General features: G+C 41.4%; 1 protein-coding gene across 1 annotated transcript in view; it reads right to left on the bottom strand.

The window, feature by feature from the left end:
- Positions 1 to 267: 267 nt before the first annotated feature.
- The window catches only part of fkbp15b (FKBP prolyl isomerase 15b), a 38,236-nt gene continuing 17,580 nt past the window's right edge, over positions 268 to 20,923 (bottom strand). Inside the window, exons 19-29 of the mRNA XM_034692542.1 lie at positions 18,895 to 18,997; positions 12,193 to 12,364; positions 11,645 to 11,781; positions 11,350 to 11,505; positions 9,952 to 10,104; positions 9,769 to 9,861; positions 9,459 to 9,581; positions 6,919 to 7,026; positions 4,796 to 5,415; positions 2,823 to 2,931; positions 268 to 851 (exon numbers count right to left, since the gene is read on the bottom strand). Coding sequence (XP_034548433.1) covers positions 771 to 851; positions 2,823 to 2,931; positions 4,796 to 5,415; positions 6,919 to 7,026; positions 9,459 to 9,581; positions 9,769 to 9,861; positions 9,952 to 10,104; positions 11,350 to 11,505; positions 11,645 to 11,781; positions 12,193 to 12,364; positions 18,895 to 18,997 — 1,855 coding nt within the window. The 3' untranslated portion in view covers positions 268 to 770. The remainder of the gene's footprint in view (positions 852 to 2,822; positions 2,932 to 4,795; positions 5,416 to 6,918; positions 7,027 to 9,458; positions 9,582 to 9,768; positions 9,862 to 9,951; positions 10,105 to 11,349; positions 11,506 to 11,644; positions 11,782 to 12,192; positions 12,365 to 18,894; positions 18,998 to 20,923) is intronic.

Genomic DNA, 20,923 nt, shown 5'->3' with positions numbered 1-20,923 from the left:
TTATAAAGTGCGATCACATTATTTAAGTCATAAAAATCTGTAGTAAAGAATAAATCAGCCCAGAGAGTAGGATTCATGAGGAGAACATTTAACACTTTGTCAGATCATTAAAACACAAACAGAAGTTCAAATCAAACACACATTTGTACAGTGCTTTAAGATGTTTTCAAGTGCAAAGCTTTACTTTGACAGTTCTTCAGATATCTCATTTAAAATGTAAGGATCAATAACCGCAGAGGAAAGATTCAACAACACAAAGAGGAGAGATGAAGGCCACATTTCCATGTTTTTATTTTCTGGAATAAATTTCAGGTTAGCAAAAGTTTTTATTAAAAGTTCTATTCCTAAAGCAGCGAGCTAAAAATCAACAACCATTTCATGGTTTACAGTCTGACAACATGATTACTGCTGATTCAACAAACTAATCTGCTACAGTGCCATGTAAAAACCACAATTTAACTGCATCATCGACGGGCATCACATAACAAACGAAATGTATTGGTTTTTGATTCTTCTGTGAATTACAGGCTTGTTATTTTAACCAAAATCAGCGTCTGGAGCTGCAGCTTCGATCTCCAGGAGTCAGTCTGCAGGACGACGACACCGACAGGAAGAGGAGGGCGCTCTGACTGCTCTGTCCAATCAAGTTCAGCAGCAGAGCCGTCTCCTGTCATCTTCTCTGCCCCGACAGGCAGACAAAGCTGGTGAAGCACAACACACCTTTTTTAGTGTTGGGAAATAAGTCGCACACCTGTTTTCTCCTGATGCCTTCAGTTCAGCCAGTCCAGATCCTCCTCATCCTCCTCGTCATCACCAAACAGAGGGGCGGGGGGAGGGCGGCCCTTCAGGCTCTGGACAAACATCAGAGAAATAACAACATCAGTGTCTTTCATTAATCATGTTTTTAAAGATTTGGTGGCAACAGAAGAAACTGTTTTCACACTCAGGACACGGCTGTCTTCTTTCTGATTGGTCACACGGAGCTACAAGCAAAGAGACAAAAACTGAAGGCTTCAACTGAGTTACCTGAAACTGAAGATGGGGAATGAAGGAACATTTTATGGTGATGTTTAAGGACTGATCAAAGGTTAAGAAAATGTCAGACTCTCGAGGCAGAGAATCTTAACAAGGTGCTGCTCTGATCTTTGGAGACGCACCTTTGGATAAAAGCGTCTGCTAAAGGAGATTGTAACATTGTAACATTGTAACATTGTAACATTGCAACATTGTAACATTGTAACATAACGCCCATTTTAGCCTCCCTCCACTGGTTGCCTGTGCATTTTAGAGTCCATTTTAAGATTATTTTATTTGTTTTTAAATCATTAAATGGTCTCGCCCCGCCCTACCTCTCTGAGCTGATCCATCTCTACGCCCCTGCTCGGTGCCTCAGGTCAGCTGATCAGCTGCTCCTGGAGGTACCGAGGTCCAAGCGGAAGCTCAGGGGGGATAGGGCTTTTTCTGTCGCTGCTCCCAAACTGTGGAACGATCTTCCTTTAGCCGTCAGACAAGCCCCCTCACTGTCCACTTTTAAAACTCGTCTTAAAACCCATTTTTATTCCCTGGCTTTCGACTCAGCATGAGACCCTGCTCTTGTTTCAGTGCCTTTTTATTTTTATTTTTATTTTTCAACTTTATTTTATCTTATTGTTCTTATTGATTTTATGATTGTATTGTTTGTTTTTATCCATTATGTTTCTGTACAGCACTTTGTGTCCAACTGCTGTTGTTCTTAAAGTGCTTTATAAATAAAGTTGAGTTGAGTTGAGTTTTAAGGCAGTTCAGTATTTTCAGAGCTCAGCTGCACGCAGTTTCTCTGCATTTACTGCAGTTGCTTCCATGAACAACCAATTAAAATCTAGAAGGGGTGGGATTTTGACATCAACTTTCAACACATATATCTGAGTGGAAATTAACCACACTTGTTTTTTTTCCAGGCACTACTTCCAGGTGCTGCTAATCCTGTCCTGTCCCATTAAAGTTACTAACCACAGGCCTTTCTAGAGTTCCTGAGCTCCCTTGTCCCGTAGGTTCCTCTGGATCTCTGCTATAGATGTCCTGCTGCTTCAGATACTACCATCCATTTCACCACTATCATCTCTCTTCATCTTTCTCTATCCCACTCTCCTCTCTCTGCCTGTCTCTTACTTTATCTCTCCCTATCCCATTAAAGTTCCTAACCATAGACCTTTCTGGAGTCCCTGAGCTCCCTTGTCCCGTAGGTTCCTCTGGATCTCTGCAGTAGATGTCCTGCTGCTTCAAATACTACCATAGTTTACACCACTATCATCTCTCTCTCCATCTCTCTCTATCCCACTCTCTTCTCTCTGCATGTCTCTTACTTTACCTCTTCCTGTCCCATTAAAGTTACTAACCACAGACCTTTATGTAGTCCCTGAGCTCCCTTGTCCAGTAGGTTCCTCTGGATCTCTGCTGTAGATGTCCTGCTGCTTTTGATACTACCATAGTTTTCACCACTATCATCTCTCTCTATCCCTCTCTCTCCTCAGTCTGCCTTTCTCTTACTTTAACTCTCCCTGTCCCTTTAAAGTTACTAACCATAGACCTTTCTGGAGTCCCTGAGCTCCCTTGTCTTGTAGGTTCCTCTGGATCTCTGCTGCTGTGGACGTGCCAGACTCCAGCTGCTACAACTACTACTATCCGTCTCACCACTATCATCTCTCTCTCTCTTCATCTCTCCGATACAGTTAATTCAGACAAAATAGAAAAAACTAAGTCAACACTGAGACACAACAAAACGAAGGGGCTGCAGAGTGCTGGATTAAATCTGGAGAGCGTTCACTCTACACATTCGTCCTCACCAGCTCATCCTCCTCTTCCTCCTCGCTGGGAGCTGCGGGGGGTTTGGCAGGAGCTGTGATCTGGAAAAATGGCTCCTCTCCATTTTCCTCACCCATTCCCCCAGTTAGACTGAGAGAATAGCAGAACAGAGTTCGGGGGAGAGGGGTGGGTCGGACAGGGGGAAGAGAAGAAGAGAAGGAAGAGAAAAAGCAAGATGGGGATAAAGAGAGGAAGAAACAACATAGAAGAGAGGAGGTTAGTTCAGAGGAATACATGCGTTCATCATTAGAGAGGGGGGGCAAATAAATAACACCTGTGGGATTAAACCTGGACAATACAAATGTTAATTATGGCCAAGCTGTCGTCTCTGATGGACATTTTTTTTAAATATATATTCTTGTTGAAATTCTTGTTCTGTACACCTTCTTGTTTGCTGCTGTAACTCCATGAATTTCCCCGTTGTGGGACGAATAAAGGAGTATCTTATCTTATCTTAATCACTGACCTGATAAAGATTTAGAGTTTATAAAGAGATAGAAATAAGATTTAAAAAATAAGTAGAAAACATAGGTAAATAGATCAAAATAAATCAATCAATCAATTTTAGATATTCTAGGAGGTATTGTTTTTATTTTATAGGTTTAAACTGGTCTATATGATCCTGTATATCTGTTCACATTTGTATTTATTTTGTTTATTTATGTGTTTTCATATAATGTCATTCAACCTGGACAGGAAGAAAAGGTTAAAGCAAACAATAACAGGAGGGGAAGAGGTCGATGTATAAGATGAATCAATGACATCATACAAAAATAATAAATACAAATTTCAATAAATGTATTGATATACAGGGAAATAGACGTGTTTGCTTAAAACAAACATATTCCCAAGAATTCATAGAGATAGATCAAATGATTTAATAAATTAGTATAAAATAAATGGGAGCAAAAGTGAGAAAATCTGCAGTGTAACTAATTCAGATTTCATAAAGTAATAACCTTGAAGATCCTCTTTTAAAAGTTTTGATTTTATAAAAGTATTTCTCTCATTTGTCTTTTATTGTCTTGTATTTCATTATATTGTTTTAAATTTCAAAAGTGCTAAAGTTTAAAATTATTATCATAATTATTATTGTTATTATCATTATTGTTGTCTTTATTATTATTATTATTATTATTATTGTTGTTATTATTATTATCATGATCATTATCAACATTATTAACAATATCATTATCATCATTATCATTATTATTAATACTATAAGTATCATTATTATCATTATTATTATTATTATTATTATTTTCATCATCATTATCATTATTTGTATTATTATAATTATTATTACTATTATTATTGTTATTATTATTATTATTATTATTATAATTATTACTATTATTATTGTTATTATCATTATTATTATTATTATTATTATTATTATTTTCATCATCATTATCATTATTATTATCAATATTATTAATACTATTATAATTATTATTATTATTATTATTATTGATAGTAGATTCCTTAAGTGCTGTCTTCTCTTTCTTTTGGGTCATTTATTCCCTCAACTGGACCTGAAACCTAAATAATCATCATAATAAAAACATTTGTGAACACAGTCAAAGGCACTTTGAGGAGTTTCCAAGTCAGATGAAATCTGTAGTTTTTTCCTGGGATTAGGACTACATTTCCCATGAGCACCATCACCCTCTGTGGTAAAGATGATTCTCATTCATTGTGGAAGTAATGAATGAATACACATCTTCTTCCTACTTTTCTTTGTTCAGACACTGTATTGTTTTGTAGCTACCTCAAATTTGTATTTTCCAATTTTAATTTTCATACTCCAGAACTCCCTTGAATCAATCTACTGGCCTTGTGAGGTTGTCTTTACCTCCATGGAGTGTGCGAGTGTGTGCTTCACCTCCACCACACCTGGAGGTTTACTGTAGGCTGGACTTTGTGTTGTTCCACTGACAGCCTCAGCACTCACCTCGTGTCGTCTCCTGAGCTCTTCTTCTGCGGTGCGTTGGGCGGTGGAGGCGGGTTCACCGGCGGTGTGAAGGCTTTCTGAGAGGCAGCGTTCACTTCTCCTTCATTCTCTCCATCCTCCACGCACTCTTTCACCACCTCAGCACTCACTGCAGCTGTAGTTTCTGACACAGTCTCTTTTATGTCTGCAGGTGCTGGTCTTTCATCAGGTTCTTCATTGAGGTCTGTGTTCTCCTCGGGAACAGAGAGCTCCGCCTGCTTCTCCTGTTCTTCAGGTTCTGACGGCGTCTCTGGTGGTTTTGGTTCAGAGGTTGAAGCTGGTTCTGGATCTGTGTCCTCTAAAGCCTGATTTTGTGTCTTTGACTCGTCTATCGTCTCTGTCTCCTTCTCTGTTTCTACTTTCTGATCCTTCTCGGTTTCACTGATGCTGTGAGCATCAGCCTCCTGCTCCACTTCCTCCTTCTTCTCTTCTCTCTCTCCGTTCACATGCACGCTCTGCTGAGAGGTCTCCTCTCTTTGCTTCACATCATCACTTTCTTCTTCTTTCTCTGCTTCCTCTTCACTCTTCCTCGGTTTCTGAGGAGGTCCGTCTGTTCGACTGAGCAGCTGCAGGGTTACATTCTGCAAAAAAAACCCACACAAATCCATCAGAGGGAAAAATTGTCAACAAAACATGTTTAAGAGTCCAGAATCATCTTCTCCAGAAAAAATATATTCACAGCTGACCAAAAGAATGCAGAATTGATTTATTATGTCCTCTCTGTTTTTTTAGGTATCAACCAATCACAGCTTTTGAAAGACTGCTCTGACTTTGAGCCCTGACTCCTTTAAGGTTATTTTAAGCTAGAAGCCTCAGCCTCAGTGTCTGTGAATGTGAGCACTGGAAACAAGCAGTTTATCACAAACATGAGACACATCCTATCTCAGAGTGTCGCAGAAAAATTAGTCCATTTATTTGTTACCTCCAGGTTGGATTACTGTAATTCCCTCTTATCAGGCTGCCCTAATAAGTCTCTAAAGACTCTTCAGCTAGTTCAAAAAGCTACAGCTCGAGTACTGACTAGACCTAGGAAGAGAGAGCACATCTCTCCAGTGTTAGCTTCTCTACACTAAAATCTAGACTAGAATTTAAAATCCTTCTTCTGACCTACAAAGCTCTTAAAGGTCAGACACCTTTGTATCTTAAAGAGCTCATAGTGCCCTATTACCCCTCTAGAACTCTACGCTCCCAACATGCAGGCCTGCTCATCGTACCTAAAGTCTCTTAAAGTAGTATGGGAGGTAGAGCCTTCAGTTATCAGTCCCCTCTTCTTTGGAATTATCTATTAGTCAGGGTCTGGGAGGCAGACACCCTCTCTACTTTTAAGAGTCGACTTCAAGCTTTCCTTTTTGATAAAGCTTATAGTTAGAGCTGGATCAGGCTTGGACCAGGTCTTAGTTATGCTGCTATAGGGATCCTGTCTTTCCCTCTCTCTCCTCTCTCTGCCTGTCTCTTATTTTAACTCTTCCTGTTCCATTAAAGTTACTAACCGTAGACCTTTCTGGAGTCCCTGAGCTCCCTTGTCTCGTAGGTTCCTCTGGATCTCTGCTGCTGTGGATGTGCCAGACTCCAGCTGCTACAGCCACTAATATCCATCTTACCACAATCAACTCTCTCTCTCTTCATCTCCCTCTATCCCTCTCTCCAACACGGTAGGTCTCAGCAGATGTGCGTCTAACATGAGTCTGGTCCTGCTGGAGGTTTCTGCCTGTTAAAGGAAGTTTGTCCTTGCCACTGTAACTTGCTAAATGCTGCAAAGTGCTCTGCTCATGGTGGATTAAGATGAGATCAGACTGAGTCCTGTCTGTAAGATGGGACTGGATCTTATCCTGTCTTGATGTTGGGTCTTTGTTTATAATGGAACATAGAGTACGGTCTAGACCTGCTCTGTTTGGAACGAGTCTGAGGAGAACATTTGTTGTGATTTGGTGATATACGAATAAAGATTGATTGATTGATACAATCTTTTAAAATCTATATAACTCTGTCTGTTTGCAAAACTCTGGGTATGTTCTGTCCATGTGATACAAAAATATTGCCACAGCAGGACTCTTCTGGTGTTTCAGAGTAAAAAAAGAACTCACCTTGATGGTGGTGATGATCACCCCGAGCACAGCCTGACCGCTGTACGACTCACTCACGTCAAACTCTCCTCGTAGAGAGTGAAACACTCCGTTCATCACACGCTTCACCTGCAAACACACACACACACACACACACACACACACACACAGTCACTTTCACAGCTCAGAAAGAGCAGTTTGTCTGAATTATACAACAATGTTCGTTGTTCATTGCAGTGAATCCATAACAGATCAGCGAGGAGCGTGGAGGGGTGCGTGGAGTCAAATGAATGAGCGGAGAAGCAGCCCCCTGGCTTCCTGTTAGTCAACACTTCATTTTCACTTCAGCTTTTGAAGCAGCTTTAAAAAGTGTGTACTTAAAAGAAGTATACAACAGGAACACTCATCTTTAACAGCCTGTGACACAAAGGTTACGCCTTCATTTTGTTGTTAGGGCTGTGGAGCATGACAGAGCAGGAAGCCAGGAGGGAGAGGAGCACCATGGGAACAGGGCAGCAGGTTGAAGTTGAACTGAGGCTGCCTGCTTGAGAACTACAGCCTCTGTATGTGTTATACTTTAAATGGCAAATACAGAACACAGTGCCTCTTAATCAGCCACAGGATCACGTAGTTTATCAATGAATTTTACAGACAGCCAATGAAGAGATGCATTGTGGGACAGAGGAACAGCCTGTCAGCTGCATTTTGAGCAAATCCTGAGTGATCAAGAGAAGTTTGACTGAGGGACCTTTATAAGGAGTTTAAAAATCAAGACAGTATTTAATGAAATCAAGAATTAAAGGTGACATATCACGCTTTTTTCATCAACATATATTGGTCTAAAAGGTCCCCAAAAATGTCTTTAAAGTTTATGCTCAAAAAAACACTTTGAATCAGATTTTGGCATGCCTGAAAACCCTCTTCTTCAGTCCTCCTCAGAACACCTCTGTTTTCTCTCTGACCACGCCCCCTCAGGAAGTGGATGTGCCTCGACTGTCCAGCACGTTGATCTAATGTTTACATGTTGGCTGAATATACACGGCTGCTCAGAGATCACGTTACTTCAACCCTTGAATCTGATCCAGAATCTGATCCTGACGGAGAGGCGCCTGTAAGCAGGACCTTTCTGAAGGATTGGTCACAGATTTAGTGTTTTCTTGTTGTTTTATTTGTCATATGTAGACGGTGTGTCTTGGTACAAAGCTACGAACATGTAGCTATGTGGCTATGCTAACTAGCGCTAGCACTTATCCATGATAAATAAAAATCATCCACTAGATCTTCAAATTCGCAGACTCTGGGGAGTAAAACCGACCTCTTGCCAGAAAGGCAGCGGGACCTTTTCTGAAGGATTGGTCACAGATTCTGTGTTTCTTGTTGTTTTATTTGTCAGTATGTCGACGTGTGTCTTGGTACACAGCTACAGCTACGACATGTAGCTATGTAGCTACGCTAACTAGCGCTAGCACTTATCCATGATAAATAAAAATCATCCACTTGATCTTCAAATCTGCAGACGTGGGGAGTAAAACCGACCTTTGTGTTTATTAAGACAGCCTACAACTAGCATGCCTCCCTCCTAAGCTCCTTGTTAGCACACATTTGTGCAGGTAATGAAAAACGGAGGAGGGATTCAGTATTATTTTATACAGTCTGTGGGCTGAACAAGCTCCGAGCTCTGACTCCGTGACAGACCGGATATTGTTGTTACGTAACAAAAACACGGAAGTCTGAAACGGCTTGTTTCAGCACACATTTACAGAAAGGTGGAGAAATCAGAACAGGGGCAGAATGGATTTTTTTAATTCTCGGGGGGTTTGTAGACATGCCAGGGAAACATATTTCAGGTAGAGAACCATTAAAAAGTCAATTTTGCATGATATGTCACCTTTAAAGGGGACTTCTGTGTTTTTTAAACATGAGTCAAACAGACACACAAGCAGAAAGGCTTCTCACTGATCGCTGCAGTCTGTAGCCGTGATACAGTTTGTGTCATACTTCATCCTTTGGAGCACATGTGCCCGATAAAAGGACATTAAAAAAAAGTAGTGACAAAGGTTTCCCTTCAAAAAACATAGGAGTTAAAGGCCCCCACTGCTTCCACAGTGTAGTTACACGAGTTATTGTATATTTTAAAGAGCACTCATACAAAAACTCAATCAGAGGAACAAACTGTGGCAGCAGCAGGTCAGATTTTCTCTGAGAGAGAGATAAATCCCTGTTTCTGTCCATGGTGTCTGGTGACTTTGAGGAAGGAAAGATGTAACTTTGTGTCTCGCTTTTTTTAAATGAAGGTCCACCTCTTTGTTTCTTTTACTTTGTGTAATGATGAGGAACCTCTGATGGGAAATAAACACTTTAAGTGTTTTGGATGAATTTCCCCTGAAGTATTTCACAGCTGCTGCCCAGTGAGTGCTACTGGTACAATGCCAAACACATTGTAACGTTTATAACTAAACAAAGAAACTTCTGATAGTTGTTGAGAAAAAAAGATGTTTAGTTAAGTGAAACCTGAATGAAATGCACATGTGTTTGTGTTTTTTGAATGTCTGACTCCTTACCTCTGCAGCAGTGTCTGCCGTGTCAACAGACGCCTCCTGCTCTTCCAGTTTCTTCTCCAGTTCAGCCACTCTCTTCTCCAGCTTCTCCCTCACAGTAACTCCCTGCTGTTCCAGAGCTGTGCACTGAGAGAGAGAGAAACACATGTGGAAACACATGGCTGAGTGAGGGGAAGTGGATGCAGCCAGAAACACAACAATCTTTTAATTTCCTCACTGAGAAATGATTCAAGCAATTAGTTCATAAATGTAAACAAGTTTAAAGCAACATCTCTGAGCAGGCATCTCCTGTAATGATGATCATGCTTCTTACTTTGTCCTGCAGAGCCTGGAGCTCTTCAGTCTGCTCGCCCTGTGGAGTCAAACTCTGTCCTTCTGAATCTCTCGACTGCTTCAAAACCGTGAACTAACGAGAGGAAGAGAGGAACAAACAATGAAAAACAGACACTCATGATTGTGTCTGATTGTTCATGTTTATCACAGCTGGCTCGCGTACCTTCTCCTGCAGCTGCGTTAGCTTGTCCTGCAGAGCCTCTCTCTGCTCCGTTAGCTCCACCGACTCTCTGCTGTGCTGCTCTTTAGCTGAAGCCAACATCTGCTCACACTTCTTCTTCCACTCGTCCTCCAGATCCGCCTGCAGCTGAGACAGCTGAAACACAAACAGTGTGTTCAGTTAGAGCTCCCGTGTGATCTAATTTATTCAATCAGAGAGGAGACTTTTAGCTGCGGCTGAGTGACAGGTCTCCATGAGCACTTTTTTTCTCTGCCGCCGGACTGATTATGACCCAGTTGCACTCCCGGCTGACAACTGACAACCTACACATGCTTATTTTTCTCAATAAGAATGATTAGACAGAAAACTGGACAGTGTGAGTCTAAAATACAGTATCTCACAAAAGTGAGTACACCCCTCACATTTCTTCTAAAGATGATGCACAATAAACCTGCAAACAGTTTACTAAAGACAGCAGACTAAGGACATGGATTACTGGAACCATGTCTTGTGGTCTGATGAGACTGAGATAAACTTATTTGGTTCAGATGGTGTCAAGCATGTGTGGCGGCGCCCGGGTAAGGAGTACGAAGACAAGTGTGTCTTGCCTACAGTCAAGCATGGTGGTGGGAGTGTCATGGTCTGGGTCTGCATGAGTGCTGCCGGCACTGGGGAGCTACAGTTCATTGAGGGAACCATGAATGCCAACATGTACTGTGACATACCGAAGCAGAGCATGATCCCCTCCCTTCAAAAACTGGGCCAGAGGGCAGTATTCCAACATGATAACAACCCCAAACACACCTCCAAAACAGCCACTGCCTTGCTAAAGAAGGTGAGGGTGAAGGTGATGGAGTGGCCAAGCATGTCTCCAGACCTTAACCCTATTGAGCATCTGTGGGGCATCCTCAAATGGAAGGTGGAGGAGCGCAAGGTCTCTAACATCCACCAGCTCCGTGATGTCGTCATAGAGGAGTGGAAGAGGATTCCAGTGGCAACCTGTGAAGCTCTGGTGAACTCCATGTTCAAGAGGGTTAAGGCAGTGCTGGAAAATAATGGTGGCCACACAAAATATTGACACTTTGGGCCCAATTTGGACATTTTCACTTAGGGGTGTACTCACTTTTGTTGCTGGTGGTTTAGACATTAATGGCTGTGTGTTGAGTTATTTTGAGGGGACAGTAAATTTACACTGTTCAAATATCAAGGAAAATACTTGAAATTTACATCCCTAGCTCTGACTTTAAAATGTGTCTACCTATATGAAAATGACTGTATAAGACAGTCTTGTAGCTGATTGATGTAAACTCTAGTCTGTTTCATAAATTTCTCACTATCTTTAAACTGTCACATAATCCTTTTAGTTTCCACATCCTCTTTGTCTGTTTCATTGGATCTCACCTGTTCAGATGCAGCGCTGTCTGTGTTGGTCCTGGCCTTGCGAAGCTGAGCTCGAAGATGGTCCACTTCCTGCTGGCTGTTCCTGCGGAGCTCCTCCACCTCCTCATCCCGGCGCTGACGCTCATCCTGCCACTTCTTTTTCCTCTCTAGAAGATTCTTGAAAGGGAAAAAACAGATCTTGCTCAGCATTTATCTGACAGTCATAAGTGACCTTTGAGTTTTGTGATGTTCAGTTAAAGTCAGAATCTTGTTTCCTTTCAGAGGATGTAGAAACAAAAGAGGGATGTACACTCACTCGTTCCAGGCTCTCTTTGTCGGACTTCAGGTCCTGGATCTCCTCGTCCAGGTTGCTGATTCTCAGCTCCATCTCTTTGCGTCTCTGCTTTTCGGAGCGATACTGAGCCTGAGACCTCTCGACCGCCTCCTTCAGTTCTGGAGTAAATAAAGAAGCATTGAATGATCCGAGTCAGTACTGAGTCAGCATGTTAGACAAAGGCTATCTTTGTCAGGGAGCATTCATTCACTCTTTGAACATGGAGTTACTTTGATTCAACAACAGCTGATCTGTTGCATCCTAGTTCATCCTATTAAATTCCACTCTGATCCAGATACATGTGCAGACTTTAAACTATAAAGAATCACAATGAGAAACCCCTCTGAACACCTCTCTTCAAGCAGCAGCTGAGTATTCTAAACATTATGAATGTAGGGTTTATAGCAGATTCCCCAGGAGGAGCTGGATAGTGTTGCTGGGGAGAGGGGTGTCTGGGTCGATCTCCTTGGACTGCTACCTCTGCTACCCGACCCCAGAAAATGGATGGTTGGATGGATGGAAAAACAAACCTTCAAGCTGAGCCTCCAGCACAGCGCTGCGTTGGTTCTGACTCTCTGCGTCCTGCAGTGCCGTGCTCAGCTTCCCCTGCAGCTCAAGAACCTTCTGCTGATGAGCCGAGGCCTCCAGCTGCAGCTGAGACAGCCGTGCTGTGGACGAAGCCAGATCCTCCGTCAGTCGGACCTGATGGAGAAACAGGAAGAGGAGGAAGAGGAGGAGATGTAAGCACATGTCTGCGTAGAGGAAACCTGACGACACACAGACGGTGGAACGACAGACTGACGGCCTGATGAGAGTCTACTGGTGCTAGTGGAGTGAGCAGCGTGACCCTGTGGGGGGAGAGTGATGAGTGATGGCTGATGGGAAAAGAGACAAAGAGAAACAGAAGGTAAATAAAGTTAGTTAAATTTGATGTTGATGGTTATAAACAGGATGAATCCAGGAGCAGAGGGTCAAATAGCAGTTCAACACCACGCTTCATGATTTCTGCAGCTGTTATAAAAACTTTGCAGAGACTGTTTCATGTCTCAGGCGCCTGTCTGCTCTGTTTCTCTACATGGACACCATTCAGGAGAACTTAAAGGCACTAAAGGAGCATTTTAAGACAAATTCAGAGTCAAACTGTCTTTTTCTTTGTTCGTTCAATACGACTGCTGATTTGGAAGAATGCATTTCAGAGCGCTTTCACAACCTCCAGCCGTTTGTTTCTGTCATTGTCATCTGCAGCTACTATTTGACCCCAGCCTGGTGGAGGCACACAGAGAGAGCAGGCTCACCTGGCCGGAGCTCAGGTCCTGAGGCAGAGCCTGCTGAGGAAAGAGACCAGGAAACGCTAGATTTTCCTCAGAGAAGCAGAAAGCAGTTTGCAAAGAGGACAGGTTTATATCAGGAAACAGTTTTTGATTACATTAAATCCAACCCGGTCTCTAGGTACAGTGGTAATTTTAAAGAGTAAGAGGTCGAAATCCTACCCTGAAAGTCTGTCACACAGAAAAAAAATGGAAAGATGCAGAAAAATCTAAGTTAGTACTCCAAATGTGCCGCTCGAACGAGGTGTCAGAGTACAGTTAGCTGTGTTTTCACATTGTTTGAGTCGTTGAGAGCCATGCAACTGGAAAAAACAAAACAAAATCAAGCCCGAGAAACCAGCCCTGTGTTTCAGCCATGATGCAGAACAGAAGACATTTTGTTTTAGCTGTATTTGCTAAACAAATATAGATATTTTATTCAATTATCTACACTGTCATTCCAGTCCCACATCAATAATGTCTACTCAGAAACATCTCTCGTCTGCATCCATCTCTCTCCCCCAAAAGTACCGTCATTTACTGCAACTCCCTTCTTTTTGGTTTACCTGACAAATCCATCCAGAATCTTCAACTGGTTCAAAATCCTGCTGCCCGCATCCTCACCAGAACCCCCTCCACCAGCCCACGTCACACCTGTCCTGCAGCAACTCCACTGGCATCTCATCAAACACTGCATCATCTTTAAGATTCTGTTCCTCACTTTCAAGGCCATCAACAACCGAGCCCCTCAGGACCTCATTGAGCTCCTCCATACCAAAATACCTCACTCGTAGTCTGAGGTCCTCCTCTTACACCCAACTCACCCTCCCACCTGCTCGCTTGACCACCATGGGGTCGAGAGCCTTCAGCGGCTCGGCCCCCCCGCCTCTGGAACTCTCTCCCCCAGGATTTACAAAATTCCACCTCTCCCACCACCTTCACATCTCGCCTCAAAACTCACCTTTCCCTCCAAGCGTAATCCCTTTAATCTGTTTTTATGGGACTGGAATTACTTCACTTTCATTTCGTTAGTATTGCATTTTTTTTTTTCTGTTGAATGTTTGTTTTTATTTACTGCTGAGTGTTGTTTTTATTTACTGTTGGTATATTGTAAGGTGACCTTGAGTGTCCAGAAAGGCACATAAATGAAATGTATTATTATTATTATTATTATTATTATTATTATTATCATTATTATTATTATTAACTATGATGGACCCATTAAAGGGCTTCCTTATAAAAGCTGAAATTCAAATAGTCATGGATACGACTCTGAGTGGGCTCAGATGTTGAAACCTCAGGAATGTTCCCTTCAAAATAAACAGACTGTTACTAAAGGCTGTAAAAACACTGAATGGAGCTGTTTCATGTTGAATTATACGTCTCTCAGTGTGTTAATAATAATAATACATTTTATTTATATAGCGCTTTTTCAAAAACTCAAAGACACTGTACAATTGTTAAAATCAATACGAGCAAAATAAACAAATAACAAATAACACAGGTCAAACAAAACAACACAACAGTACAATCACAAATGAAAAGCTAACTTAAAAAGGTGAGTTTTTAAAAGAGATTTGAAAGCTGAAGGGTCAGAGCAGTTTTGTATATGGGAGGGGAGTGAGTTCCAGAGGGTGGGGGCGGCTACTGAGAAGGCTCTGTCCCCCCAGGTTCGGTGCTTGGTTCTGTGAGGTGGGGACAGGAGGTTGGCGTGTGAGGAGCGCAGGTTACAGGAAGGAGTGTGATGGTGGAGGAGGTCAGTGAGGTAGGAAGGGGCCTGGTGGTGGAGGGCTTTGTGGGTGAGGAGGAGGATTTTAAACTGTATGCGGTAGGTAGGGGACGGGGAGCCAATGAAGATGTTGGAGGACGGGGGTGATGTGGTCACGGGAGCGGGTGCAGGTGAGGAGGCGTGCAGCAGAGTTCTGAATGTATTGCAGTTTATGGAGGACTTTGGATGATGTGCCGTACAGGATGCTGTTACAGTAATCTAAAGGGGATGTGATGAATGCGTGGATAAGGGTTTCTGCGGCAGAGAAAGAGAGGAATGGACGGAGGCGGGCGATGTTTCGGAGGTGGAAGAAGGCTGTTTTAGTGAGCTGGGTGACGTGGTGTTGAAAAGAAAGGTTGCTGTCAAAAATGATTCCAAGGTTACGGATGTGAGGTGCAGGAGATAGAGTAGAGTTATTTAAAGTGAGAGTGAAATTTGGAATGGGATTTGTGAGGGACTTGGGGCCAATGATTATGAGGTCTGATTTGTCGTAGTTCAGTGATAGGAAGTTGGTATGCATCCATGTTTTTATTTCAGAGAGGCAGTTTGTGATAGTGGAGTGTGTTACAGTGTTAGAGAGTGAAGCATCATGAACTGTAAGATTTTCTTTGCTTTTTGGATCCCTACACGCTCACTTTGAAATGCTGACATGGAGAACAGATCGTACACTAAATAAAAATAAGTGATAATAAAATAATAGACATAGCAAAAACAGTCACTAAATTTAATTTGTTTCGGTCTAATTTCAAGTGGAGATGAATTCAAATAAAACCACTGAAGCTTTGATTACAAAGACTCCCATCTTCCTTTGGGAACTTGACCCCGGGGTATTAGATTTTTAGAAATTCATTCCAGTCCTGAAACTTGAAAAGTTAAAACGTTTGTGTTTAAGGCCAGTAAACTCAATTTTTATATAAATGAGTAGGAAACATTTTCAAGAAATACCTTTTTAAGTTAGTTTCTAAAGCAAGTCTACATCATGGAACAGATGACAGCAAATCTACAACTGGAGACAGACTTTTTTATGCAAAGATGGAACTGTGTCCGTATTTATTTGGACATGTAACCATGTGATCTGCATGACGTAGCTGAGCTCGGCATAGAGCGTAGTTATACGGGTGGGCCTGACCCCAGCCTGAAATGCCTATCATTAGGTTATGTTTTATTCTTATTTTTACCATTTATTATTATCTTTTCTTCCTGCAGTGGTCAGACTCTATGATCAATAATATATATCTAATTTATATATATATATATATATATATATATATATATATATATATATATATATATATATATATATATATATATATATATATATATGTGTGTGTTTGTGTAATTTTAAGATATGTTTATCATTTACCTCTTTGATTTTAATTTTAATTGCTAATAACTTTTTAATAATTGTTAATTTATAGGCTCTTGTTTGCTTTATATATTTATTTTGCACTGTCTACTCTGTTACTGTAACACTTGAAATTCCCATTGTGGGACGAGTAAAGGAATCTCTTATCTTATCTTTTTTTTTAATTTAATTTAATTTAATTTAATTTAATTTAATTTTACTTTACCTTACTTTATTTATTTTTTTAAATATATATTTAATTTATATATAAATGTTTATTCATTATTTTAATTTTCTTTCCTTTTTTATTATATAGATGGTAAGTACTGTAGAAACTGTGTCAAGCTGTGAAAAATCGAAACATTTGTCTAGGATGGGAATCTAAAACAGCACATCAGTGCTCTCTGGTGGTCAAACTATGCAACTACAACAAACCTTTCACATCTCTAAACTGTGAACTAAATCTGGTCTTTCACATCTTTCAGACAATAACTCCGTTCAGTTCTACTTTTAGACAAATCAGAAGAATCAACTTCAAAATCCTCCTGTACACATTCAAGTAAATTCACAACCTCACCCCCCCTGTATCTTTCTGATCTCCTCCACATTAGCACCTCCTCTCGCTCCATCAGGTCTTCCTCCTCCCTCCACCTCTCTGTGCCCCCTGCCCGTCTCAGCACTATGGGGAGCAGAGCTTTCAGTCTCTCTGCTCCCCAGATCTAGAACTCACTCCCACCAGACATCCGAAACTCTGACTCACTACCCCTGTTCAAATCCAAACTCAAAACTCATCTGTTTCAAACTGCATTCCCTGTCTAACTTCACTGCCTCATTTTAACTTGATGTAACTCTGCTTGTTTTTATTTATTTTATCATGTTAGTTTTATTTATTGTGTTTTATTCTGTCTGTAAAGTGACCTTGGGTGTTTTGAAAGGCGCTTCTAAATAAAATGTATTATTATTATTTATTATTAAATCACTAAAATGCTTGAAATAGTTTTTCCACCATGTTCTACGAGGGTTTATCCAAACATGCACGATACTCTGTTGACTTTTCAAACAGATTGCACAATGTCTCTGTGACAAAGTTCAGCTGTCATGCCTCCTTTATACTTTTATGGACCGATCAGCGGTCCAGAGTCACCACAAAACTCACAAGGAAACTTACACCAAATATACTTTTTATCTTCCTTGTAAGTTGATAAATTGCGATGTGTTTCAGGACCAAGAAGAATCAGGATTTATTGCCACTTAACAGCCTTGGAGCTCAATCCTCTTGTTGTTCGTTTAGGAGGCTTGTTTTGGTGACAAGTGCTGCACAAGCCCAGTGTTAAGCTCTGACCCTCAGCCCTGTCTCTTAGCTCTGACCCTCAGCCCTGTCTCTTAGCTCTGACCCTCAGCTCTGACTGTCAGGTACAAGTCATCCCTTCACTCTCTCCTACATATTTCCCACTGTGTCTGTTAAATAAAGGCTACTGCAAAAACAAATTAAAATGCCTGTTGGATTCAGAAGATTTATGAGTTTCATTTATGTTGATCATCAAACTCTACTTTTCATGAACACCACGTGTCCTAAAACTGATCTGAAACTTTAAAGGTGACATATCATGCAAAATGGACTTTTTAATGGTTCTCTACCTGAAATATGTGTCCCTGGCATGTCTACAAACCCCCCGAGAATGAAAAAAATCCATTCTGCCCCTGTTTTGATTTCTCCACCTTTCTGTAAATGTGTGTAAAACGAGCCGTTTCAGACTTCCGTGTTTTTGTTACGTAACAACAATATCCGGTCTGTCACGGAGTCAGGGCTCGGAGCTTGTTCAGCCCATAGACTGTATAAAATACATTCATTCCCTGCACACGTGTGTGCTAACAAGGAGCTTAGGAGGGAGGCATGCTAGTTGTAGGCTGTCGTAATAAACTCAAAGGTCGGTTTTACTCCCCACGTCTGCAGATTTGAAGATCTAGTGGATGATTTTTATTTACCATGGATAAGTGCTAGCGCTAGTTAGCATAGCTACATAGCTACATGTCGTAGCTGTAGCTGTGTACCAAGACACACGTCTACATACTGACAAATAAAACAACAAGAAACACTAAATCTGTGACCAATCCTTCAGAAAAGGTCCCGCTGCCTTTCTGGCAGAGGTCGGTTTTACTCCCCAGGCCTGCAGATTTGAAGCTCTAGTGGATGATTTTTATTTATCATGGATAAGTGCTTGCGCTAGTTAGCATAGCCACATAGCTACATGTTCTTAGCTGTGTACCAAGACACACGTTGACATACTGATAAATAAAACAACAAGAAACACTAAATCTGTGACCAATGGTTCAGAAAGGTCCTGCTACAGGCGCCTCTCCGTCAGGATCAGATTCTGGATCAGATTCAGAGGGTTGAAGTAACGCGGGTCTGTGAGCAGCTAACATGTAAACATCAGATCAACGTGCTGGAGAGCCGAGGGCACACCCACTTCCTGAGGGGGCGTGGTCAGAGAGAAAACAGAGTGTTCTGAGGAGGACTGAAGAAGAGGGTTTTTCAGGCATGCCAAAATCTGATTTCAAAGTGTTTTTTTGAGCATAAACTTTAAAGACATGTTTTGGGGACCTCTTAGACCAATATATATTGATGAAAAAAGCCTGATATGTCACCTTTAATCGGTCGTCAGAATTTAAGAATTAACTCATCAGTGTTTGATTAACCTCATCTTAATGAACTCAACAGGTACTTTGGGTTTCTTTGAAACTTTAAGTTTAAGATTGAAACCTCTACATGTGTCACTTTTCAATTCAACCACCACAGACGGAGCCTCACCTTGTCCTGCTCGGCCTGCAGGAGTCTGGCCTGACTCTGTTCGCTGGATGACTTCAGGGTGTCGTGCCTCTGTTCCAGCAGCAGGTTACTCTGCTCCATGCACCTGATGCAACAGCAAGAACAAGACCAAGACCTCGTTACATTCCCTTCACGTCATTACAACATCATGACTGAAAACTTTAAAGACGCTCTCTTAAAGCTGAAAACATTTTGCCTGCTGTGACTTTTAGTCCATCAAGAACTAAACGTTTCACAGAACTGAAGTAGATCCTCTTTTTGTCTCTCATCTCTTGTTCATTGTTTGTATCTTTCTCATTCTACTAATTGAGGGTTTGAAGCTTCTGCAGAATCCTCAGAGGCTCTTTAATTACAACTAAAAACTAAAACAAACGTTATCAGTCCCTGCAGCAGGATTTTCTGTAATCGTTGCAGACCAAGAGTCTGGTGTCACATCTACTGTGAGAACTTTAGAAAATGCTGATATAAAACCATTAATTCTCTGGGGAGATGTTGGCTTTCAAAATGCATGTCATCATCATGCAGGAAGACATCATGATCCGGTCTTTGGGTGCTTCTCAAAGCTCTAAACGTCCATCCTTGCGTCGTTTCCTCGCATCTCTTCCTCGCATCTTAGTCCCGCCCACCAGAGATGCGAGGAAATGAAACGAGAGGAGAGAGGAGAGAGGGGAGAGGAGATTTGTATTTAGAGAAATCAGACGTCCTCTCCTCCGGAGTGTCACGTGAAGCGACGTCAGTTTGTGATGATGGCTTTAACAGCTGTTTGTGTCTGCACACATGTTCACTGTAATAACTCTGATAAATATAAACAATAACAGAGCTCTGTCTCTGTGTTTACCTGTTTAACACACACCTGCACATGAAGAGAATCAGCTCTCTGTTTATTCTGTCCTGAAGCATCACGGATCGATTCACTGGTAAAATGCCTCATTATTAAATTATTTATTACTTTAAGGGAAAATAGAAACCAACTCTTTTCAAACCCTGTGCTCATTAATGATCAGCCTCATATGAAATGTTATTAACCTGACAGGAAAAAGTGTTTTTACCAACAGACAAACTTTACTGTCAGACTTCTCTTCATGAAGAAAACAAGAACAAACGGGGAAACTAACAGGAGGAATAACTGATCATATATTCTATCTATGATATTAGACTCTATTAATCTATTTCATTAGTCAGTGAATCTGACAAAAACAATCAGATATAACATCCATCCTCTGTAATGTTGAATTTATGATTTTACGTTCAGTATTTTGTGTTTAAAACTCACATCAAACACTTTTTAATCTCAGCTCATCACAGACAGACTGTTTAGAAACCAACGTATGTTTATGATCTGTTTCAGGGCACCCTTAGTGACTGTTTTAAGGTCTGTTTCAGGGCACCCTTAGAGACTGTTTTAAGGTCTGTTTCAGGGCACCCTTAGAGACTGTTTTAAGGTCTGTTTCAGGGCACCCTTAGTGACTGTTTTAAGGTCTGTTTCAGGGCACCCTCAGTGACTGTTTTAAGGTCTGTTTCAGGGCACCCTTAGAGACTGTTTTAAGGTCTGTTTCAGGGCACCCTTAGAGACTGTTTTAAGGTCTGTTTCAGGGAACCCTTAGTGACTGTTTTAAGGTCTGTTTCAGGGCACCCTTAGTGACTGTTTTATGGTCTGTTTCAGGACACACTTAGTGACTGTTTTAAGGTCTGTTTCAGGGAACCCTTAGTGACTGTTTTAAGGTCTGTCTTTTCTCTGTTATTAAACTCAGCTGATGTTAAGTTTCGGTTAAGTCCGAGCCGCTGCAGTGTCCAATCGGTGAGTGATATTCGATAAGGGGGCGTGTCTGTCAGAGAAAAGACTTCCTCAATGTCTGCTCTCGTGTTTCCCCGATTATCCCTCCTCGGATCAGTCTCCTCGCTCCTCTCTCCTCTCTCCTCCAGCAGCGTTTAGAGCTTTGGGACGCAAGTTAAAATGGCGCGTCAGTAAGTACTTCCGGTTCGGCCGAGGAGCGAGGAGACTGCAGTTTAG

This window comes from Notolabrus celidotus, chromosome 9 (assembly GCF_009762535.1).
Source record: "Notolabrus celidotus isolate fNotCel1 chromosome 9, fNotCel1.pri, whole genome shotgun sequence".
Classification (NCBI taxonomy): domain Eukaryota; kingdom Metazoa; phylum Chordata; class Actinopteri; order Labriformes; family Labridae; genus Notolabrus; species Notolabrus celidotus.
Note: the sequence above shows the minus strand (reverse complement) of the source record. Positions and strands in the feature narration are given on the sequence as shown.